Raw genomic sequence first — 23333 nt, 5'->3', positions numbered from 1 at the left:
CCGCTTCCGCTCCGCTTCCGGCCCGCTTCCGCCCCGCCGCCGCCAGCCCGGACGGGAGGGCGCCGGAAGTGCCGCCCCACCCGGAAGCGGCTCATCGGCAACGCCCGCCCCGCCGCCATGGCGCCGGCGTCGCGTTCCCGGAGCCCGCCGGCCGCCAGCCCCGAACGCCGCGGCCGCAGGTCGCGCTCCCGGTCCCGCTCCCGCGAGCGCAACGGCCTGAAGCGGCCGAGCCACCGGCGGAGCCGCAGCTGGTCCCGCTCCCGGGAGCGCACCCCCGGCGGGCCGCGCTCCGCCGCGCACCACGGCCACCACCACGGCAAGGCCTGGCCCGAGTACTACGAGAAGGAGAAGGAGGAGATCCTGCGGCAGAGGCGAGCGCCGGCCCCGGGCGGCGTTCCGTAGGGCCTGTCGTGCCGGTTCCCCGGCCCCCCCTCCGCTCGGAGGAACCGGCGCTCCCGGGGAGGGGAGGGTGCCGGGCGGCTGGGCCTGTTTCTGCAGGGCCCTCTCCCGGCCTGGCGTCCCGGTGCGGCGGCGCTGCCCGGCGCTTTCTGCCCCTCCGGCCCGTCCTTGCGGCGGGCGTCGCCGGGGCTCGGCTGGGAGGGTGCTGACAGCCGTCAGCCGCCGGGGCTCCGCGGTGCGCGGAGGTTTGCGTCCGGCCTCCCAGGCCGCTGGTTGTTTCTTCTCCCGAGCGTGGCTGCTTCAGGCCGTTAGAACCGGTGACAGATGCCGGACTCAAAATGTTTATGGGCTGGCGATCGCACACGGGCCTTCGGTGAAGGTGTTTTCCGTTACAGGAGGCTCAATGAGAGAGAGAGAATTGGGGAACTGGGCGCACCTGAAGTCTGGGGACTGTCACCAAAGGTTCCTGACCCCGAGTAAGGCACACTCTTTCTTTTTCCTTCCGGTTTCTATGCTCCTGATTGTGCGTCGGTTTAATTTACAAAAATGTCTAGTCCCTTTGCCGCAATTCACATTGTGTCAGTTGATTTCTGAATCAACACAATGAGATTATTACTTTTCTGTTCTTTTTGGGGTTTTTTTGGTCCCAAATAATTCCAACATCCCAATTATGCAAGATGTGATTTATTGTAGATCAGGTGACCTTTGTGTTGTGGTTCTGAAAGGAGTTCCCGTCCTGCAAATTAGCTGTTTAATAGTTTACTCTGTTGCAAGTATCGACTTAAAATCTGCAAGCGTGTGTTTGGTCATGTGTGTACCTTTGATCTTGAATACTACAAAATAGATTTTAAATAGAAAACTTTAATTTTTATTCAGTTCTGATGAGCACACACCGGTAGAAGATGAAGAAGCGAAATCCAAGAGTAGTTCTTCAGATTCCAGCTCGGAAGGTATTTTGCATTCCTTACACAGCTTGTTTCGAAAACAGGAAGCTACCAAAGCCTAGAATCTGCTGTTGTTGCTTGCAGGAGATTCACTGGCTTTGATGGGTGGAAGGCAGTGTGGTGGGCTCCAGTTCAAAGGAGAGCGTTGCTTTGGGAAGATCGGGAAATACATATGGAGCTAGATGATCTTTGTCTGTTCTCTAATGTTGTATTTTAAAAACATTTTAGAGGAAAAAAAGAAAAAGAAGAAGAAAAGAAAGAAGAAAAAGCGGAAGGCATCCAAAAGAAAACGCAGAAAACATTCTGAGGACAGCGACAGTGAGTCGGAGTCAGAGCAGAACTCCAGTGGTAAGAAAAGAGAGTTTTGACTAATATGCGTGGCGTGAGAGCTCTCCTTCTGCTCCTCTGAAGGCAAAGCGACACTTCTGGCTTTTGTTGCACGCTTGTGTCCTGGTTTAACCCCAGCCAGCAACTAAGCACTGTGCAGCCGCTCACTCACTCCCCCCCCTCCCCCCCCCCCGCAGTGGGATGGGGGAGAAAATCGGGAAAAGAAGTAAAACTCGTGGGTTGAGATAAGAACCGTTTAACAGAACAGAAAAGAGGAAACTAATAATGATAATGATAACACTAATAAAATGACAGTAGTAATAATAAATGGATTGGAATATACAAGTGATGCACAGTGCAACTGCTCACCACCCACCGACCGATGCCTAGTTAGTCCTTGAGCGGTGATCCCCCTGCACCCACTCCCCCTAGTTTATATACTGGACATGACATCACATGGTATGGAATACCCCTTTGGCCACTTTGGGTCAGCTGCCCTGGCTGTGTCCCCTCCCACCTTCTTGTGTCCCTCCAGCTTTCTCGCTGGTTGGGCATGAGAACCTGAAAAATCCTTCATTTTAGACTAAACATTACTTGGCAACAACTGAAAACATCAGTGTGTTATCAACATTCTTCTCATACCGAACTCAAAAACATAGCACTGTACCAGCTGCTAGGAAGACAATTAACTCTGTCCCAGCTGAAACCAGGACAGCTTGCAGTGTTCTGAAATTACAGAGCTGCAGCATCAATCCAGTGGTATTTTCTTTCACCATCTTGCTGGGTTTGCAGTGCATTTTCCTTGAGCGCTTGTGTTCTGGCCTCAAGAAACAGGATTTCTGAATTTAGCATCCATTGGGCGTCTCACGCCAGAGATACATTCAGCATGTTCTCATATTGAACAATATTGCAGGTAGCTTTCTACTAAGACTTTGTCAGTATTATTTGGTACCTAAACAAATCATGTCTGAGAAGCTGTGTACTAAGGCATTCTGGTGCTTACTAAGGCATTCTGGTGCCTACTAAGGCATTCAGTTAGTTATTCACAGTGCAGTAAACTACTTAATTATAGCTAATCATCTCTCTTTTGATAATATGTACACTTTCCTTTTTTCAGATGAAGATAAAAAGAAAAGCAAGAAGAAGAAAAAGAAGAACAGAAAGTAAGTTTCCAGGTTGTTGTGTGTAATTCTATCTGCTTTTGACTAGAGGGCAGCACCACTTTCTTGGCAGATAGTGAGGAAGGCTGAGCACTCTTCTAATTAGGGCTATAAATGCTGTCGAGAAATCTTAATTTGGTGAATTTTCTGTAAATTTGCAGAACCATGCAGCATAGAGAACTTGCTGCAAACGTAGGGAGCCACTTTTTAACGCTATATGAAAGGCATAACGGTGCATATTTTGTCTTTGTTTTGCTGTAAAGTTTTCTGTGAAACAGCAACAGTCTATATGCAGACAGCCCGTCTTTCCATAGGTGGAAGTTGCCTTGAGAAACTAATGACTTGAGTATGATTCCAAGCACTTTCTTTCATCTTAAATTTTGGTAAATAGCATGTCTGTCTTTGACTTTATTACAGGAAGAAGTATAAGAAAAAGAAAAATAAGAAGAGCAGGAAGGAATCCAGCGATTCAAGTAGTGAAGATTCTGATGATGAAACATTTCAAGGGGAAGATCTCTGGATTGAGAGATCAAGTAGGTCACCTGACTTTAAACTTGGATCGAAACTTCTTGGTGTCCTTTTCATGAATTTTTTGTTAGGTGTTGCTGACCTGTGTAACTGTTCTGATAACAAAGAACAATGGGCACAATATTAATCTTCCTCATTATTTGATTGCTGCAGAAAATACAGAAGCTGACAGCTTGATTGGACCAGAAGCACCCAAAACTCATGCATCTCAGGATGATAGGCCTTTGAAGTGAGTAGCCAGCTCTAAGGGTACTTTGATCAAATCAAGTAAATCAAGCGTGAAGGTTACTGTTCAAAAGGGCTGTTGTAGCAATGTGGCATGTATCGGAGAGAAATGCTGTGCCAGAAACTCACAGACAGAAGTGGTAGTGGTGCTAGCCTTTATCCTGGCCTGAATTCAGGCAGAAAAGTCTGATTTATGCTTTTTCGCCTCAATTCCTAGAAAATCAATTGTAAGATGCCTTTATTCTAATGCTCTGCAGTATTGTGACTTTATAGTGTTTTCATTACTGTTTAATCAGAACGGATACAATTGGTAATTTAATGAATGTTGTTGCTAGTGTTAGCCATAAGGAAGAAACAGGCCAATGTGTGGGAAAGAACAAGAAAGTGCTTAAAAATGCATCTGTAGCAAGTAGTGAACAGGGAAGTTGGATGTTTAGCTCAGGCTCTCTCTATTTGAGACTGCTTGAAATAACGGCTTTTTTTTTTTTTTTTTTTTTTTTTAAGCTATGGACATGCCCTCTTGCCCGGTGAAGGTGCAGCAATGGCAGAGTACGTAAAAGCAGGAAAACGTATACCCCGGAGAGGTGAAATCGGCTTGACCAGTGAAGAGATTGCATCGTTTGAGAGCTCTGGTTATGTCATGAGTGGCAGCAGGTATGGTTTTGATGATGGTAATGGTTCAGTGAAATTTTCAAGAGCTGCTTCCTCTGTTGGCCGGTTGGAAAACTGCTTCCAAGCTCTAGTTGAAAGCACAGAAGAGAAGGTTCTCTGTGTGCTTTTAATAATCTACACTAAACTCCCTATTGCTATAGATGGTGAGGTTTTTAAGGACACATTCTCCTCAAGAGCAAAAATTCTTTCCAGGTAATATACTTATCTTGTGTTTCAAATGAGGAGATGCTTGTGTCAGGTGGCTCAAAGGTGGTGTGTTTGGACAGCAGTGGTGATGTGCTGGCTCTTCAGTGGGAGACAAATCAAAGTATGAGAGGTTGGCTGCACTTTTTTCTCCAAGTCCAACAGGAACTTCACCTAAATTTTGGTGAGCCGGCAGCTGATGCCCTGGGGTTAGGTGGGGCTTCCAGCTGACTGCCTGAGAGCAGACACCCCCAGAATTCAGTTTCTTGCTCTGCCATGCTCCTTCCTGGGAAGGTTTGTGTGCAGTTTGGATTCTGTAGTCTGGGTATCTTTATTTGTAAGTCCCTCAAAACATTCAGGCCAGTTGATGGGTGGAAGCCGTGATGGGGCATTACATCCCCCAGCCCGTGCTGATGTACACAATGTTCTCCTCCACAGACATCGCCGAATGGAAGCTGTGCGTCTGCGTAAAGAGAACCAGATTTACAGCGCAGATGAAAAGAGAGCTCTGGCATCCTTCAACCAGGAGGAGAGGAGGAAACGAGAGAATAAGATCCTTGCAAGCTTTCGAGAGATGGTCTACAGAAAGACAAAGGGCAAAGAGGAAAAATAATTCTTTATTTGAACTGTACGCTGTAGATTCTACCAAGCAGCAGCTAACCTGTTCCAGTCATGATTTGAAAAAAGCTGCAAGTGCTGCAGTGCCTTTCACCCAACAGGGCCAAGCCTCAGGAGTGGATTACTTGTATCGAGGAAACAGTTACTTTTGTCAGATTTTCTTGGATGATTTTTTCACCATCTGCAAGGAATCCCCGTAAAGTGAAAGGCTACGAGGCAGGGAAGGCAGGAACAAGCAGGGAAGACTAGAGGTGACAATGTTGTGTGCTCGCTTTGAATCGGACAAGCAGAAGGATTCCATGGGAGGGCTTTGTTACCTGATGCTGATAAGTGCAATTTTCCCTTTATTTTGATTAATCAGAGTCGACTGGCCATTAGAAGCAAGCTACTAGTAACAGTAGCAAAAATGAAGGAACTCCCAAGTTCCCATTTAAGATTTAAGACTGTCCACTTAGGTATTTTTTCATAAGTCTTTTAGATTTATTTTTTTCTCAAAACAGTTGAGGTTGGTTTGTGGTTCAAACTAGACTTGTAAATAGAAATTAGTTTGTAATTTAATACAGATGGGCTTTAGTTACTTTAAAGCAAGCAGATCGCAACTGGGGTATAAAGTAACAGTAATAGGAGGGTCTGATCTTCAATCCGCCAAAGCCCGTGGTGAAGAACTAAGTTGCTTGCTTCTTTTTTTCCTATGTTATACATAGGTATCAGAGCAGTGGGGTGCAGTGATTGGAACCCCTGGATGTACATAGGTGGTAACAAGGATGTATCTTTCAATTTATTTGAAATTCTTTTGTCTATGGAAGTGTTCTAGATTAAAACCTTATTTTACCTCCTGTGGTATTTTAATTTGGTCTGTTTCAGCAATCTTACATGGCTGTCTTTAAACTCTACTCAGAGGCCTACTCTGGGTAGTGCTTCTGTGGTGGTTATCTTTGATTCAACTGCATATTGCCAGATATACCTCCCTTAGCCTTCTTTTTTCTCAAATGCTTTTAAAAACAAAGTGTTTTCTAGAGGGTTTTTTTTGTTCCCCTAAATCTCTGTGTGGTAATTTTGGCAGCAGAGATGTCTTGTATGTTTGTATGAAGAAAATAAAAAGTCCTATAATGTGTTTCCCTTGAGTTCTGCAGACGTGGTGTTCACAAACAGCAAGTCCAGCCCAGCTGCCTCTTCCCATTTACAGTCTGGAACCTGGTTCTGTCCAGCCGTACCCACTCATACCTGCAAGGGACCATCATTTAAAGCCAGCTCCCACGTCAGGCCATAGTTGATTTTTGCACAGATTTAATGCTTTTTATGTATCCGCAAAGTAGAAATGCTAATAAGGAAGAGCCATTCTTTCTTCATTGTGTTTATTTGATTCTCCACAAAATACCAACAGAGCATTGGTGATGGTGAATTGGAACTGTTCATTAGAAAGTAAGTCTTTCCATGATGATTCTTTTATTTTCAATGATGTCCTTAAGCCACTTTTCTCTAAACTGACACTGTTCTGGCCTGGAGGATGGAATAAAGAGGGTGAATGGTAAGAATAATATTGAATCCACGTTTGGCCAGCTGACCGCTGGCCTTCCTTCACAGGGCAAGCCTATCTGCTGAAAAAAAGAACACCACCTAGACCGGTGTCAACCCAGTATGGAGAAGGCAGATGCTCATGGGGTGGCTATCCATGCTTGTGGTGGAGTGAAGCTAATGATAAGCAGGGTCATTTGGGTTTGTGTAGCAAGGTTTTGACAGCTTCCTCCACCTCTCTGCTATTATTGCTTAGTTGCCAGCTGGGGTTAAACCACAACATCTGTGGACTGCTACTTGTGGATCCATAGCCAGTAAGTAGAAAAGCTAAGGTTCAATATGACTAAGCACAGGTTCTAGAGGTAAGAAGTCTACATAGTGCAATTTATTTCTTTTTTTCTCTTGAGCTGCAACATGTTATTATACAGGTGACAAACTTCAGGCCGATCTGGAGAAGGGTTCTGAGACAGCATGAAGAGCAGCAGGCCAGTCTCCCTTTACTGACTCCTTGTTCCATAACTCGCCTCTGCTCAGCCTTACAGCTGCCCAGAGTGAATGCTGTTGCTTGGAAGGGGAAGATGGTATGAGCAGGAAAGCAGATGTGGGATCCTGCCAGATTCTCTGTTTGTCATGTTTCTCCCAGTCTCCACAATTTGGGAACTAAACCAGCCTCCCACTCTGTGCTCTGCCAAACACAGACTCTGTCCAGGCTGTTGCACAGAGGTGCTGTAGGCTCTGAACACCAGCGCTTGCGACGGAGCCCTTCAGAGGGAAAGGACTGTGGACACTACGTGAGAGAGGCCAGAGATGTTTTAGCAGAACACAGCGTGCTGAATTTCCAGCAGCTGCTCTTCCAGGATGACAAGGGGCTGTTACAAGGATTCGGCTACTAGAGGAATAAATGAGCAAAGTGTAGGTCCTAGTCCTTGTGGTCTGACAGAGGTGCTTACTGCTTGAAGGTGAAAAGAGGTAGTGGGGGCGATGGGAAGCTGGTTTATGTTTGTACGAGATGAGAGAATGAATATGAACAGATAATACCACAGAGCGAGAGAGCGCTGTGAAACTTCCCTTTGCTCATTGGCACACTTTGTTCTGTGTTTCTTACGGGAGTTTTCCTCATTTGGTTTCATCCCCTCAGTAACAAAATAGGGAAGAGCAACTGCAGCATAGGTGTCTGCTTTGAAAGACAGGTGGGAGAAGAAGACCCCGAGGACCCTGGTGCGGGACTTGTGCCAATGTACAGGGAAGCCTCTGAGGAGGAACTGGTCAACGGGTTGGAAGATGGCTTAGCAGCTGATGGGAGGGTCTTGTATTGGAACTGTTGGGAAGGCAAGACTTGGGATGCAGACCCCTGAAGAGCTCCGTGTGTGTGCCAGATGAGGCCCACTTGTTTATTGCATCTCATGCAACAAAGGAAGCCTCTTCCAGCTGCTGCTCAGGACATGCTGTAAGGTGAGCACGGCCCGAGGCATGGTGTCAGACAGAAAAGGCCTCTTCTGAGCCCCAAAATTGTCCTGCCTGGGTGAGTGTGCCTCCGCAGAGAAGTTTCACAAGAGCTGTTGAAGGCCCCTTGGTATCTGCAAGGATTACAGCAAACCCTACCTAAAGCAGCCCTGGTTTGCTTTTCAGCTGTCTGTGTAGTTTGGGAGAGGAGCTCAAGGTTAGTGTGAGCCCTGGAAGCCTGTCTCCTCCTCTGCTTCCTGTCCGGATCTCCAGGTCTTTCCCTCTCGTTTCTTGTCCTCCTTATCTTCTCTTCCTGCTAGTTCTTCTGTCTCTCCAGCCAGCACTGTAGCTGACTAGCTGGTGGTAAGTGCTTTGGGCTGGTATTTCATTGATTCCCAAGCTCTTTTTAGCCCTTCAGAAAACTGAGACCTTGACAAGCTTGTCAGGAGCCAAGGCCGACCACATCTAGAAAGCACGAGCAGCTGGACAGCTTAATTTAACCACATCGTCTCAGAACCTGGACACAGAGTGCCACAGAGAAGTGTCAGACGTATCTGTCCATGCTCAGTGACACAGGCTGTAAGTTATGGCTCAGGACTACTGATAGACTATCAGAAACACTTCATCCCAACCCAACTAATCAGCAGAGGAATTCAGATGCAAATTTCTGTGTCAGCTTGCTGTTATTCATGCTGATGTAAACCCAGAAGAATTCTGTTTATGTCAGTGTATTTTCTTTCTCTGCAATATTACTACTTTTTCAATATGGCTACAAGCAAATAGAGAGAATTATATTACAGAGACACTTGCGCAGAGCAGAGAAACAGACTTGGTTACAGTCAGCAGGAAACAACTTCTGGTGCTGCTGGGCATCCTCAGCTCTCGCTGGCTGCGGAACAGTAAAAGGATATTTTGCTGCTGGCCTGGCTGCTCCTTCAGTAGTCTCCGTCCAGCTGAGTAAGTGTAGCTATCCAGTCATGGGGCTGGAAATCTTTCAGAAATTTCTCTGATTCATGTGACTCTGCACCTTGTTCACTCTATGTGGTTATTTGTGGTTGTTCCACACCTCGTGCTTCACAGTGAATCAGTGTTAATGGTAGTGACACAAGATCTGCATTTTACTCTCCCTTTTGCCATACTTTAACAAGCAGACAAGTAAGAGTCATTGTTTATAGCGGATTTAGGATGTAGGAGAAGGAGTTTTTGGCTGTATTTTAAGTTAAAACTGCTAAGTATTAATGTGCCAGGAGGGAAGAATTGCAAGCTGCAGGAGGTGACACTGGCTATTCATGCAGACTGCTGCACAAGTCAGCAGGGTTGCTACAGGGAACTGCAGGTCTGCAGCAGTGGGTGCAAAAACAGGATCAGTCCTGCTGTCTTTCTGCATTTCGCAAGTATTTATTACAGATGCATCTGTAATGGTAGTTTTGTGGTAGTCCTCTTGGCATTCCTTTTCTTCTTCTTGCAGACACCTGCCTAGTGTGTATCAGAGTGCATAAAGTGAGGAAACCATTCTGTACAAAGCTTATATGCAACTGTATTGGGTTTGCGTGGCAAGGTTTTGGTAGCAGGGCGGGGGCTACAGGGTGGCTTCTGCAAGAAGCTGCTAGAAGCTTCCCCTATGTCCGACAGAGCCGATGCCAGCCAGCTCCAAGACGGACCTGCCGCTGGCCAAGCCCAAGACCATCAGTGACAGTGGTAGCGCCTCTGGGATAACATGTTTAAGAAGGGGGAAAAAAACCAGCACCAGAACAGCCGTGGAGAGAGGAGTGACAAGATGTGAAAGAAACAACCCTGCAGACGCCCAGGTCAGTGAAGAAGGAGGGGAGGAGGTGCTCCAGGCGCCGGAGCAGAGATTCTCCTGCAGCCCGTGGGGAAGACCACGGTGAGGCAGGCTGTCCCCCTGCAGCCCAGGGAGGTCCACAGTGGAGCAGATCTCCACCTGCAGCCCGGGGAGGACCTCACCCTGGAGCAGGTGGATGCCCAAAGGAGGCTGTGACCCCATGGGAAGCCCCTGCTGGAGCAGGCTCCTGGCAGGACCAGTGGCCCCATGGAGAGAGGAGCCCACACTGGAGCAGGTTTGCTGGCAGGACTTGTGACCCTGCGGGGGACCCACACTGGAGCAGTCTGTGCCTGAAGGACTGCAGCCCGTGGAAGGGACCCACGCTGGAGCAGCTCTTGAAGAACAGCAGCCCGTGGGAAGGACTCATGTTGGAGAAATTCATGAACGACTGTCTCCCGTGGGAGGGACCCCACGCTGGAGCAGGGGAAGAGTGAGGAGTCCTCCTCCTGAGGAGGAAGGAGCAGCAGAGACAACGTGTGATGAACTGACCCCAACTCCCATTCCCCGTCCTCCTGCCCCACTGAGGGGAGGAGGTAGAGAAATCGGGAGTGGCGTTAAGCCTGGGAAGAAGGGAGGGGTGGGGGAAAAGTGTTTTAAGATTTGGCTTTATTTCTCATTATCCTACTCTGATTTGATTGGCAAACGTTAATTTTCCCGAGTTGAGTCAGTTTTGCCCAAGATAGTAATTGGCAAGTGATCTCTCCCTGTCCTTACTTCAGCCCACAAGCCTTTCGTTATATTTTCTCTCCCCTGTTCAGCTGAGGAGGGGAGTGATAGAGCAGCTTTGGCGGGCACCTGGTGTCCAGCCAGGGTCAACCCACCACAGCAACACAGATAAAAGGGTTGAATACATGTATATCTTTAATAAAGAGTTAAATCATTGTATATGGATATGTGGATTCTTCAAAGTGGCCACCACCTTAGTCTATGTTCTCCAGACCCTGAAAAAGAAAAAGTTACAGCTGTATCTGCATCACTCTTGATGCTAACTGGCAAGAGGGCATAGCTGAAAATGCAGGTTCTCAAACTCTGCTTAAGTACCCGACTCCTAATAATAATAAAAAAAAAAATTAAAACGCGCATCCCCGCAGGCAGGCCAGCTGCAGGTACAGAGGGAGCTCCGCCAGCCCCAAGAGCGACCAGCGCCCGCCTCAGAGGCCGTGGGAGCCCCCAGCCCGGGGATGCGGGGAGCAGTGCGTGGCTCCCGCTTCCCTCCCAGCGGTACCGGCCCGAAGCTCCCGGCACCTGCCTTGGAGACGTAGTACTTGTTGACGCCCGACAGCCGCCGGTCTCTTTCCATCAGGGTCCACTGGTAGGGATAGCGGGCGATCCTCTTCTCCTGTGGGCACCCGCACTGCTGCCTGTTACGGCCCGCGGGGAAGGGGGGTCCCGGGAGGGAGGGGGCCCTGGGGGAAGGGAAGGGATCCCAGGGGGAAGGGATCTAGGGGGAAGGGGGAGCCCGGGAGGGAAGGGATCCCAGTGGGAAGGGGGGCCCGGGGGGGAAGCGGAGCCCCGGGATCCCGGCCCGCGGGCAAGGCCGCCGGGAAGGGAGGGGGACTGGGGGGCGACCTTGCCGCGCTGACCTTGCCGCCGTTGCACCAGCGGTGCATGTAGACGGTGGAGAGGCCGGGGATGCTGAGGCAGATGCCCATGATGGCCATGCCGGGCAGGATCTCGTACCACATCCCGCCGCTACCGCGCCGACCCTCACGGCCGCCCCGGGCTCGCTGCGGACACCCTTCCCGGCCTGCCCCGCGACCCTTCCCGGCCTGCCCCGCGACCCTTCCCGGCCTGCCCCGCGCCGCCGTCACTACCGAGGCAAGGCCCGGGGAGGGGGGGGGGCGGGCAGCGCCTCGGTAGCGCCGCGGCGGGAAACGAGGGCGCGGAGGCTGACGCCGCCGGGAGCCGTAGTTCGGCGGGTTTCCCGGTGCACGCCGGGAGCCGTAGTCCGGCGGGTTTCCCGGTGCACGCCGGGAGCCGTAGTCCGGCGGGGAAGGCCCCGGCCGAGGGCGCGGCTCGTGGCCCTTTAAGGCGCAGTCGCGCGAGAGGCGCGGCGGGCCAATGGGCGCGCGGGGGCGCGCGCGGCGCTGTCCCGCGGCCCGGGATGAAGGAGGACAAGGAAAACGCCAGGCCCAAGGAACGGCGCGGGCCCGCCGCCGGCCCGCCGGCCCTGCTGGGGACGGGGAGCGGGACCGCCACCGGGACCGCCACCGGTACGGACGGCAGGGCCGGCGGAGCCGAGCCTGACCGCCTCGAGCGGCCCAAGGACAAGAAGGAGACGCTCAGCAAGGTGGGGCCTGCGCGCTGCTCGGCGCGGGGGTAACGGGCCGCGGGCGGCGGCCGCTGAGGGGAGAGCGGGGGCCGCCGCGGGAGGGAAGGGATCGGAGCGGGAAGGAAGGGGGGCCCGGCCCTAACGGCCGCCGCCGTGCCGCAGGTGGTGATCCGCCGGCTGCCGCCCAGCCTGACGAAGGAGCAGCTGGAGGAGCACCTCCAGCCCCTGCCCGAGCACGACTACTTCGAGTTCTTCGCCAACGACTCCAGGTACGGCCGCCGGACCCCCCCAGGCACCGGCCCGGCTGGCTCCCGAGAGCCGCCGGTGTCGCCCGCCGGGCCCCCAGAGCCGCCGCCGCCGCCGCCAAAGTCATCCTTGGTCTCTGGGTCTTGTCTTTCTGCAGCTTGTACCCTCACATGTTCTCGAGAGCCTACATCAACTTTAAAAACCAGGAAGACATAGTCCTCTTCAGGGATCGCTTTGATGGCTATGTTTTTGTCGATCACAAAGGCAAGTGAAGGGCGCTCGGCTCTGTGTTTGAATCTTTCCCGGTGTGCGTGCAGCAGGCTGGTTGAATTTGAGAGGGATGGGTGTCAGCAGCCTAATGTGCCCCTTCGGGTTTGTTTGGGTTTAGTGCCTTAAATGAATGACACGCAGCATTTCACAGAACAAAGAAAACGTCTTGTGCTTCGTGGAAACTGATCTAAATTGCTTTTGTATATTATGTGTAAAGCCCAGTTAAGCGTACGTCAGGGTAGTAGTGGTATCGATGTGAAACCAGTTGCCGCGTTACTGAGGTTAGTACTTGCATTGTCATACCCGAGTATAAAGTCTGAAAAGCTAAAGTGGGTAGGTGGTGTCGCTGTCCAAACTAAATGAAGCTGAGGTCAACGATGCTGCCCTCTGCTACTGCCCTCACCTGTTCTGTATGCTTCTAACAGCAGGACTTATTTTTTGGTCAGTTTTTAATTCAATTTATTACTTGTTCCAATTTACAACTGACTGAGTCCTCTTGATTCAGTAAAAGGAGCAGCTTGTTCCTTGCAGTCTAAGATGTGAAAGTGACTGCTCTCTGGAGACGTTAATCTGTAGGAAACAAATATTTTAACTCATTGGTTAAACATCCAAGTGTTTAGTTGCCGCTTATCTTTTTTCTAAATACGCGTTAGGTATTCGGTACGTCTCAGGTTTTTAAATTTTGCATTTCAAGACTGCTTATGTTGGGTAGCACTGGAAGTTGTTAGTCTCTCACTCATAGACCTTAAATTTACATATTTAGCAAAAGCTTTAACAAGAATTTTCCTGTTGGCTTCAGTAGGCTAAGGATTTCACCTTGAACTTTGTTTCAAGTACACGTTTTACGCTTCATCCAGCCAGGTGTTTTATGTGACACAGAGTTCTGTCCACAAGATTCTTCCTTATTTAGGAGGGTTGCATGATGAGGTTCTAAAAACGCCTAGATCTTTTAAGTAAGCTGGTTTGCAGTGTAACAGCACGCTGTATTTGCCATACCCAACAGCAATATTGGATTTATGCAGCCATAAATGTAGCATTCTTGTCAGAAGATAAAACTTTAAAGCTTGCTTGTAATGTGTTGCGTTCTGTTGTATTTTGCCAAAAATTGAGACTTGCCTTGGTTGCATTAGCTTAAAATATTCCCTTCTACTTGCACAGTGAATGCACAGTCTGTAGGATGAGGATATTACATGGTGCGGTGTAGCTGAGGTGGCTGAAGAGACAGTTATGGGCAGTCTTAAAGCTAGCATTTCCTTCTTGTTGCAAGTCTGTGAATTTGCTGGTTTGTTAACATAGTGAGAGTGTTTAGTTCATGAATTCTGCTGTCTCTCAAATTTTTTTTTTAATTAAATGGCTTTCAAAATACAAGAGTGGTTTTTTTATGCTGTCTCTTCTAGTATTGCATATTTCTTCTGAGGCTTATCTTCCTGCTTTAGACATGGTCAATATACTCTATTTTAATATATTTTTCCCTCTCCTCTTAACAGGTCAAGAATATGCTGCCATAGTTGAGTTTGCACCTTTCCAAAAAGCTGCAAAAAAGAAGAGTAAGAAAAAGGATGCCAAAACTGGAACTATCGAAGATGGTATAGCAGCTAGCTACTTTGTTTTGCATGTGTAGACTTGAAAGTCCTAGCAATAATTTGAATATAATATTTTTGCTGTGACACTGTAGTTTATCAATAGAATGTTTGTTTAATTATATGGGAAGCTTATTAACACTGCTTTGTCAGCTGCAAATCTACTAAATATGATTGTCCTGGACAAATATAATGCAGCAGCTCATTTGAGAGCTGCCAGCTTATGAAAAGGTGACATATAAACAACACAACTTATGCAAATCTAACCCAGAATTCCAGCAGTGTGCAATGCAGATTCTTTTCATGCTACAGTGTATTTTTTTTTTCTTTTTTATTTTTTTCTTCCCTTTTCCCCTCCCCTGTAGATCCAGAGTACAAGAAGTTTTTGGAAAGTTACAGTGCAGATGATGAAAAATTAACCTCCACTCCTGAAACTTTGTTGGAGGAAATAGAGGCAAGAAACAAAGAGCTAATAGGTATGGAAATCTATGTACTATAGTTACCTTTTCCTAGAGCACAAAGAAATGTATGTGGTGTAACTTGAAGCTGTGATTTCTCAGCCTTGAGGAGACTGAATTCTTTTGTGTGTTTGCTTGGTGTTTGTTAAGCCTTTAGGCTAATATTATTCAGTGTATTTTATTTTGCTCCCATGCTCTAAATTCTTCTCTAGGTTTAAGTTTCATGTGATAACCTTCCTTCCTGTTTTAAGCTGCTTGTCAGATGTTTGTTAGCCAGACTAGGCTGTGGAGTGGCTGCCTTTCAGTGAGATGCAGTGATGTTTAATGCTAAATGCTGCGACCAGTGACGTTCTGTGCAGGCACGAGTTAAGAGATAGTGTGGTCGGGTAAAATACCACAAAAATGACTAGAATGCTCCTTTTAAGTGTGTTACAGGTATCTCTTTCAAAGCAAGAGAATCTGGGAAAAGCCTAATGCAGACCGAATATCCCTTTACAGATAGGGGTACTGGATTATCGTATTAGTGTCCTAAAGCAGTTTATAGAATCCTAATAGTTGCCACTGTTCAGGGATAGGATTGGAATACTTGTTTCACTGCTGTATTGCTGTATGTGAGAGGAGATAGGCTGGATCATTCATAAGGCTCCTTCATTTCATATAGGGCCTTGTAGGTATTGCGGTATTGGATAAGGCAAATTGTTTACGTTTGTTTTATATGTTCTCTAGCTAAAAAGACTACTCCTTTATTGAACTTCTTGAAAAATAAACAGGTAAGACTTATCTCCAGAATCTTCTTGTTGCTTGCAAGTACAATTTGCTCATTTAAAGCATGGGTGTGTATTTTGCTACACATATACTGATATGTTTCTGCCCTCCTGAAGAAGCAGCTTTTGACCCAACTTACTTGTTACTTGTTACTAACATCTGGTTCACGTATTTTAAACTACTAGAATGGCGGCCTTTGTAGGAATGGTGGTGCTTTGTGTGCATTCTGGTCACAGCTAAATGTCTCTTGTGGCACTGCCAAACCAGATTCCATTTTAATGCTTTCATTTTTAATGCAGTTATGGCTGAGGTCCTTGTAGATGATCTTTCTCCTAGCACACAATCTCATTTTAACTTTTAGTGATGGAGAAAATCACAGATGGGGCAAATTTAATTAAAATTAGATTGATAAAGGCTGAGGCTAGTGTTGTGTTTGGTTTTCTTAAGACAGTACGAATCAAGGCTTATGAGCGAGATTTCAAAAAAAGAAATGCTGCTGTAACATGTTCAGGTTCACAACAGAAAAATAGAGACGACAGGACTTTAATAGGGGCGGTTTTGTGGTGAGTTTTTTTGGTGATGAAATACTTTATCACTTTGTGGCAGGGTATAGTGTTAGGCTTAAGGGGATGTTTTCTAGTGTAGAAATACACTATTTCTCTTTGCTTTTACACACACAGAGACTGAGAGAAGAAAAAAGAGAGGAGAGGAGGAGGAGAGAATTGGAAAGAAAAAGACAAAGAGAAGAAGAAAGAAGAAAATGGAAAGAGGAGGAGAGAAGGAAGAGGAAAGAAGCAGAAAAACTGAAGAAGGTAGACAGATGCCCAGAAAAAGAAAGAGACAGATCAAAAGAAGAACCAAAGATTAAGGTCTAGAACAGTTCTTTATTATAAACTGTTACACTCCCTTTCCCCTATTATTTGTATATCAGTCTCTCAAAATGTGCTTTGAGTATTGTGTGAAGAATCACATGAGTTTGGTGTTAGTAAATTACCACTCTTTTGTAATATTCAATATTAGGCATTGTAAAGGTTTACATGCTGTAATGCTTCATAGTAATATTTAAAGCTTTTGTCATGTGACTGTTGTACATGTTGTGCTAAACAGAATTGTGAATTCACTATGGAATGGAGACTATTTTTAAGCTTTCTAAAATGGCCTGTTTTAGGAGAAAAATCCTAGTCTGCTGTATGGATTATGCTTACTCATACACTCCAGCTTTTAGAAATACTACAATTTGCAGTAATATTACTTTAATGCTTGTTTCTTACTGGACTACGGTTCCTTTGATGCAATTTCCGTGTTGTGCCAGACAATATGTATTAGAGTGAGCTTTTTAGTTGAGACTTCTGTTTTCTTTGTAGCTACTTAAGAAGCCTGAAAAAGATGAAAAAGACTTGGAGAGAAAAGAAAAATCCAAGAAACTGGAAAAAGAGACTCTGAGGGAGGAAAAAAATGCGAGTAGTGCATCTGCCAAACGATCTGATGGGGAGACAAAAGAAGAGAAGGCAAAAAAGTATTCTAGTACTTGCTATAAATATATATATGTATATATAACTTGTTTCCTGATCGTACCAAGGCTTAGGCTGCTCTGCCATGACCATGTTTTGAAATTTCTTTCAAATTATTTTTCTCATACAAGGCACGGGATGTGTTCTGTGGCAATGCACATCCCCGTGAGTACAGAAAGCTGTGTGAATTACCTGGCAAGTCTTCACTAGTGGACAAATTTTAATATTTTTGCAACTCGCTGTAGGAATTCTGCAAAAGAAGCCCAGGTGTAGGTGACCTGCAACAGGTTGTGAGCACTGTCCTTGCAATGAGAGAATTACAACCATGGCAAGAGGAGAGGTGTACTCCAGTTGACTAGTCCCTTTAAGTCTTGTAAAAGGTCAAAGCGGAAAGCATAATTCTCAACAGCTCTGTGATCTGTTCAAGATTCAGTTCTGCCATGTGAGAAGTGAGACGAGACAGAGAAATTCAGGTGTTTTCCAAAGCCAGAGGAGACTCAGCCAGCTATGCGAGTAGAAGGCTAGGAAGTGCTAGCAGTCAGTGTCATCTCTGGTTATCATGCATGACTCAGGTTATTACAGCTTCCCAAAAGCTCCCTAGAACCTACCAATGTGTCGTCTTCGTATTGCAAATTTACGCCAGTATTACATTGATCTCCCAGCTCTGTTTGATGAATCGTTTGAGCTTAATTTTCAGTTTTGTTTTCATACAGATCAGAAGATGAGTGTGTAAAGGACTACAGGGACCGAGATAGAGATTTTGAAAGAGACAGAGAATATGAGAGAGCACAGAGGGAGAAACTGAGACGCCAAGAAGAGGAGCGTCGGAGGCAGAAAGAGCGCTTTGATAAAGAGAAGGTTTTTAGAAGAAAAGAGGAAGAGGTGAAAAAGGAGAGAGACTTACTCAGAGAAAAGGGAAAGAAAAGTGATCTTACAGACTTTACCAGCAGCACGGACAAATCTGAGAAAGTAACCAAAGACGATAAAAAAGAGGATACAATTAAGAGGGATCGTATCAGAAACAAGGTGCTGGATTTCTTTGAATTCATATGTTGATTCATAGGGACCACTTTTTGGGTTTTAGGATAAAAGCACTTCAAGGAAAGAACCGTGTGGTTTCTCTGTTGAAACTTCTTCCTGTTCTGGTAACAAACTCTGCCATTGTTAGAAAGTTTGCCCGTTTGTCCACTAAACTTTGCTAAATTGTTTGTGATATTTCTTGTCACTGTATAGGAGTTAAGCCAAGATACCATGGGCCAAATTGTAAAGACACTGATCCCTTTTCATTTGCTTACTTATGCCATAGGCTGTATCTTTAAGGTGTTGGTAGAGCATCAGTAATCTACCTGTGTCTCTGCTGATGCTATACATGCCTGAAAATACATCTCAAAATGGGAGTGTGATCGAACAGGTTCCTCCAAAACAGGGACAAGACTGCTACATGCAGAATATGACAACATCTCTTGTAGACTCAAGAAATGATGTCTTGAGTTTAGTTTTATATACTCTGCAAATATCCCTTTGCAGCGTCAGTATGCAAGTTTTCCATGTCACCTAAGGCTTTATTGGGTACAAATGAAACTCAAGGTTTTGAAGAAGCTTTGAAGTTGGCCTCTATTCTGAGAGAGGGTCAACTCATCTTGAGAGGAAACTCTTTACAAATAACTTCAACTATGTGCAGTGTTCTTTGAGGCTTGAACAGGGATGTAGCCTTACAACAGAGACAACCATGATTTGAGACAGTTGAAGTTACATTGCCACCATGGTGGACTAATTTAACTTAGAACACCTTGAAAAGTTTGAATTTGAGCCATTTCTAATATCACTGATGCCATAATAACCATGATAGCATGGGGCTATGAAAGAGTCTAAATAGTTTTGATTTATTTCAGGATCGTCCAGCAATGCAGCTGTACCAGCCAGGAGCCCGAAGCCGAAGCAGATTGTGTCAGTATGAAGACAGTGCTGCGAAACCCACAGATCAGGGAGCAGATAAGAAACAAGAGAGTGAGACCAGTAATATGAAGGAAGAGGAGTGACTAGCATGCAAGCCTTATGTGTTCTGACTGTCTGTGCAGCCAAAGAGCATGTACTACGCAATCCAGAAGTGCCTTCGAAGCGAAGAAGGAACAAAGGAAGAAAAGGGGGCATTGTGCTGTTGGATGTTTCTGGTTAAAGAACCTCAGTTGTAGATTCGGAATTTGAAATGTGTTCTCATTGTCTTTTCAGTTATTTGAATTTATTTTCCCAGCATCTAACTACAACAGAGAAGAGAATCTTTGCAAAGTAGAAAGACTTTATGGCCTTAAGTATGATAATGAGTCATGTGGTCAGGAGGAGATGACACCTGGATCTAAAGCCAGAGCTTTACAGCTTTACTGTGTGTTTGATGCACTTAAGCAGAGCAAGCTTGAAGTTGCCCGGAGCCAACACAGGTGTTGCTGTGTTGTGTGGTGCTCCGACCTGAGGCAGTGATAGCTAAATTAACTCGGTCTAGCACTGAGACAGGTACGCAGGCTGGGGTTGTTGAGGTACCAGTGAACAGGAGCCCTCTGGCATGTAAAGAGGAGAACATCTGGCATTGCAGTAATAATGTTAGGGAGGGAGAGACCTTCCTCCTTAGCGGTTCTCTGGATAAAGTAACTAAGTTGGAGTGTATGAATAAGCTGGCTTAATATTGGAATACTTCTTGACAAATTCTCGTGTAAAGTCTACCTACGTTGAAACGCTTACTCTTAATCAAATGTAGCTGGTTTGAGCATCCTGTTCTTTTCCAGCATCCTCCCTTCTCGAGCGTCTGAAACGTTTCCTAACTCCTGCCCTCTCCGTACTGCTTCATCTTCCATCATAACTTGAAGTATTGTTTTACAGCCCAGAAAGAGACTTCACCAGTAGCAGCTCCTCCTCAGCTAGCGAATTTTAGCCATAGCGATTTTGTACTAAAACCAATAAACTCGCAGAAACTCGTGCCGCCGCCGTCCCTCACTGAGCTCCGTCTGCGCCGCGCCGGGCCCGCCGGGCCGCTAGGGGGCGCCGTGGCCGCGGAGCCCGGCGCCGCCCCCCCCCCCTCTCTGGCCGCCTTCCCCCGCCCCTTCCGTCTCTTCCGCCGCCGCCATCGCCGAGACGCCGGGCAGTTCAGCGCCATGGTGAGACCATCGGCCGCCATCCGCCGCCGCGCCGCGTCTTTCCGAGCCCTCTCGCCGCCGCCGGCTGGCTTGGGCTGCCCGGCAGGCAGGCCGCGCGGGGTGGCGGGGCGGAGCGGCCGCGGCGGAGCGGGAGGGCCCCGGGTGTAACCTTCCCCTCCCCGCCTCGCCGAGGCCTGGCGGCCCACCGGCCGCCTCACCGCGCGGGGCGCCGGTGCCGGTGCTTTTGCTCTGCGGGGCTTCCCGCCCGCGCTGGCGCGGCTGAGCTCCCGCGATGGGGCCGGCTCGGGCCCGGCGGAGCTGCCTTCCGCCGGCTGCGAGGCGGGGGCTGCCGTGCGGGAGTAACGGCTGCTCTCTCTTCCAGTCATCTCACAAGACGTTCAAGATCAAACGCTTCCTCGCGAAGAAGCAGAAGCAGAACCGGCCTATCCCGCAGTGGATTCGCATGAAAACGGGCAATAAGATCAGGTAATAAGATCAGCGGTTGTCTTGTGAGGAGCCGCAGCCTACAACCGCACGAGTGTCAGTCAGGCTGCCTGTGCCGTGGGGACTGAAGGCAGAAGCTGATTGTGTAAAAGCGTTCGTGCAAGCAAAAGTGCGATTTTGTGGCCGTGAATACCGTACAAGCATGCTAGTGCAGATACGTATCTCCACCCGATGCTGTCGGCCTGCTGTGTTTTCTTGAGGCGGTGTGGGGTTTCCGTGCCGTTTCCTTCTGCTGCAGTTCGGTTCGTTCCAGTGCTCTGCAAGCATCCGCGGGTGTTGGGTCATGGCACGTGTAAAGTGAAGGCGTGAACCGTATGCGTGGATAATTTATTCCAGAATTTGTACCCTTGTAGCCTCTGTGCTTCTGCTGTTCCCCTTCCCACCACCTTTCCCCTCTCTCATAGGTGTCCCTCTGGGTTCCTGCCTTTTCAAGGAACAATACCTTACTGAGCGTGGGTGTTCCAAGATAAAGGAGCTTGTGCATAAGGGAGCAAAGGCCTTGTTGGGTGTCTGGGAGATAAAATTGATAGTATAAGACCCTTGGCACACAACTGCAGAATTAATTTGCAATAGTTCCTTTTTGTTTGCCTATAGTGTTTATTTTCAAGCATTGTATTTAGGAAATTGCAATGAGAGAGTACTGCAGAATACTAGGTAAATGTGGGGCATGCAGAAGGCGGTGCATATCTGAACCCTCTGGGTTAAAAGCTTCAGCCAGTATAGTTCAGTCACTCATACTGTGCAGCTACCTTTTTATCTCATATACTCCCTTGTCTAGACTTTTTAAGGGAACAGGATTTTTTCTCCCAGATCGTTTTTTGTCCTAAGTAGTGAGGAGAGTGACGGTAGCAGTGGCTGGCTCAGGCAGCGAAACAGCACAGAACTGCCAGGTTCTGTTCCTGTTACTTCTCCTAACTTGTTTATTTCTAGGAAAAATCTGTGTTGTGTGCCCGAGACTGTATCCTTGTCTTCCAGATACCGACTCAGAATGGGGTTCTGTTTTAGCTAAATTGCAGTACTTTGGAATACTTTGTCATGGGGCAAGGGCAAAATCATGAATTTTTGAGTTGTGACACTTCATTACCTCCCCTGGTCATCAGTTTTATCCAAACTGTGTGCTAAAGCAGGCTGCAATTACAGTGCTTCATTCCGTGGGAGTACTGCCATTTTCCTGCTGAGAGGAACTCTGTTAAACACTGTCTTCAGTTTCACCTACACGGTGGTGAAACTGTTTGTTCTTAACATGTACAAGTACGTAGTCATAAATGAATATACTTTCCCGGAAGAGGGCCTTTTCCATACACTGCTATGCTTTCCTATTTTGAACAAAAATGATACTTTTTGTGTTAGACCATGAACTACGTTCAAGGAATAGTTTTCATTATCATTGGACAATCAGTACAAGATCACAGGTCTTGTCTCCAAAAGAGGAAGTAGGATATTCACACACCACTGCTGATGTATCTCTGCGGGCATCTTTATCTCTTTGAGGTTTAGTTTCTCTTGCAGTAAGGTGCTACTTGGTTAGTGAATGAAGAAAGTAAACAGAGGTGGAAATTTTAAAAAGTGAGTACACAGCTGATTATTGTTGGCAGCTTGCCACTATAGCACATAAGAAAGATTTCCACCCTTTACTGTTGAGCTAATTCAAGGGGGTTTCAGTCTGCCTGGATCCTCAAACGTATGTGTGTGTGCACTTTGCTAATTTACACTGCTTCTGTCTTAGGTACAACTCCAAAAGGAGACACTGGAGAAGGACCAAACTGGGCTTGTAAGAGAGACTGTCTCCTGGGAACTCTAATAAACACGTGTCTTTCTGCGTCAGATTGATACACCCGTATGCTGTTCGGCGACCCCCAAGTAATTCCTTCTGTAGTGTTGGACTGCAATCCCCAGTGTTTGGTTTTTTTATGAGCTAGTCTGGGTTATTGATGTTAACTGGGAAAATCTTAAAGTAATTTGCATCTGAAACATGAAGACTGTGTTCTATTAGTGTTCTTTCTTTCAGGCATCATCCTGGGTATTGACAGTGTACAGGCTTACTAATAAATATGGACCCAAATGACTTGTTTGAAATTATTTCTCATATATATATGGTGGGATAGTAACTAACATTACTGTGAATATAATGTCACTTAGTGTGAGAAACCTTGTCAGCTCTTTTCAGGTAGAGTAGGCTGTGTCTTCCTTTTCACTTACTGTAAACCTTTGAGAGCCAGACGTACCAATTTTTTTAAAGAAAATGGGTAGAAATCAGAACTGATTTTAGAGGAGTTAATTTGAAGAAATTCTGTTATTAGACAAACTGAAATAGTTTGGGGTTTTTTTTAAAGTATTTTAGGGGCAGGTTTGAAAAAGGCAGACTTCACTTCATGATCCATAGATTACCGTGGCTACAGTAACTCTGTTGGAGTGTCAGCCTCTTATTACTTAACCCCAGGGAAGACTCTGGATTACATTTCTGGTAGATTTATGAAATGTTACTAAGAAAAGTAAACAGTATTGTCAGAACTTGCTAAAGATGTGTCTGTATAGCTGCTGGGTGCATTTTATGGGGCCGGAAAGCAAAGCACACTGAAAATGCTCATCTGGGGTAAGGTGGCTTCCCGTTCGAGGTGTGCTGTGGTAGGTGAGGGGGATCCAAACTAACAAAACCTTTTGCTAAACCAAGTCACTCTCCAGTTACCTCCCTCTCTTGCATTACGCTTACACGTTGGATGCATGTATGTTCCCTATGGGTGGCTT

General features: G+C 46.9%; 4 protein-coding genes and 1 non-coding gene across 6 annotated transcripts; 4 read left to right on the top strand and 1 right to left on the bottom strand.

The window, feature by feature from the left end:
• Window positions 1–78: 78 nt before the first annotated feature.
• On the top strand, window positions 79–6170 carry LOC115333807 (NFKB activating protein). Its single transcript, XM_029997276.2, has 9 exons — window positions 79–371; window positions 795–875; window positions 1276–1349; window positions 1572–1691; window positions 2788–2833; window positions 3248–3363; window positions 3512–3587; window positions 4088–4237; window positions 4877–6170. The coding sequence occupies exons 1-9, from the start codon at window positions 118–120 to the stop codon at window positions 5049–5051; spliced, it is 1092 nt and encodes a 363-aa protein (XP_029853136.1). The 5' UTR covers window positions 79–117; the 3' UTR covers window positions 5052–6170.
• A 4530-nt stretch (window positions 6171–10700) lies between these two features.
• Window positions 10701–11702, bottom strand: NDUFA1 (NADH:ubiquinone oxidoreductase subunit A1). The gene is made up of 3 exons (XM_029997277.1): window positions 11441–11702; window positions 11107–11196; window positions 10701–10798 (listed from the first exon to the last, which is right to left on the bottom strand). Exons 1-3 carry the CDS (start codon window positions 11540–11542, stop codon window positions 10778–10780), a joined length of 213 nt encoding a protein of 70 aa, XP_029853137.1. The 5' UTR covers window positions 11543–11702; the 3' UTR covers window positions 10701–10777.
• On the top strand, window positions 11702–19927 carry UPF3B (UPF3B regulator of nonsense mediated mRNA decay). 2 transcript variants are annotated; one of them, XM_029997264.1, is made up of 10 exons: window positions 11702–12147; window positions 12292–12398; window positions 12533–12639; window positions 14133–14231; window positions 14591–14701; window positions 15410–15453; window positions 16129–16317; window positions 16813–16964; window positions 17407–17408; window positions 17673–17942. In XM_029997264.1, exons 1-10 carry the CDS (start codon window positions 11962–11964, stop codon window positions 17690–17692), a joined length of 1017 nt encoding a protein of 338 aa, XP_029853124.1. In that variant the 5' UTR covers window positions 11702–11961; the 3' UTR covers window positions 17693–17942. The 2 variants fall into 2 exon arrangements, with proteins under 2 accessions (XP_029853124.1, XP_029853123.1); XM_029997263.2 differs by lacking the exon at window positions 17407–17408 and adding an exon at window positions 18852–19927 and having other exon boundaries at window positions 11905–12147; window positions 17673–17985.
• RPL39 (ribosomal protein L39) lies at window positions 19773–22653 on the top strand (the record flags this gene model as incomplete). Its single annotated transcript, XM_029997464.1, has 3 exons — window positions 19773–20105; window positions 20467–20570; window positions 22315–22653. Coding segments are annotated over 3 exons (486 nt in total), but the record flags the coding sequence as incomplete, so codon positions are not given.
• LOC115333952 lies at window positions 21709–21841 on the top strand. Its single transcript, XR_003920971.1, has one exon. It is a non-coding gene; the product is annotated as a small nucleolar RNA SNORA69 (small nucleolar RNA).
• Window positions 22654–23333: the final 680 nt, after the last annotated feature.

Source organism: Aquila chrysaetos, chromosome 21 (genome assembly GCF_900496995.4).
Source record: "Aquila chrysaetos chrysaetos chromosome 21, bAquChr1.4, whole genome shotgun sequence".
NCBI classification, from domain to species: domain Eukaryota; kingdom Metazoa; phylum Chordata; class Aves; order Accipitriformes; family Accipitridae; genus Aquila; species Aquila chrysaetos.
This window is presented reverse-complemented; position numbering and strand designations above follow the sequence as displayed.

Coding starts and splice junctions, on each gene's coding strand:
- UPF3B (XM_029997263.2), top strand. CDS start 11,962: ATGAAGGAGGACAAGGAAAACGCCAGGCCCAAGGAACGGCGCGGGCCC. Junction 14,702..15,409: donor AAGAAACAAAGAGCTAATAG/GTATGGAAATCT, acceptor TATGTTCTCTAG/CTAAAAAGACTACTCCTTTA. Junction 17,986..18,851: donor GGGATCGTATCAGAAACAAG/GTGCTGGATTTC, acceptor GATTTATTTCAG/GATCGTCCAGCAATGCAGCT.
- NDUFA1 (XM_029997277.1), bottom strand. CDS start 11,542: ATGTGGTACGAGATCCTGCCCGGCATGGCCATCATGGGCATCTGCCTC. Junction 11,197..11,440: donor GCTGGTGCAACGGCGGCAAG/GTCAGCGCGGCA, acceptor GGGTGCCCACAG/GAGAAGAGGATCGCCCGCTA. Junction 10,799..11,106: donor ACAAGTACTACGTCTCCAAG/GCAGGTGCCGGG, acceptor TTTCTTTTTCAG/GGTCTGGAGAACATAGACTA.
- LOC115333807 (XM_029997276.2), top strand. CDS start 118: ATGGCGCCGGCGTCGCGTTCCCGGAGCCCGCCGGCCGCCAGCCCCGAA. Junction 3,364..3,511: donor TCTCTGGATTGAGAGATCAA/GTAGGTCACCTG, acceptor TGATTGCTGCAG/AAAATACAGAAGCTGACAGC. Junction 4,238..4,876: donor TATGTCATGAGTGGCAGCAG/GTATGGTTTTGA, acceptor TCTCCTCCACAG/ACATCGCCGAATGGAAGCTG.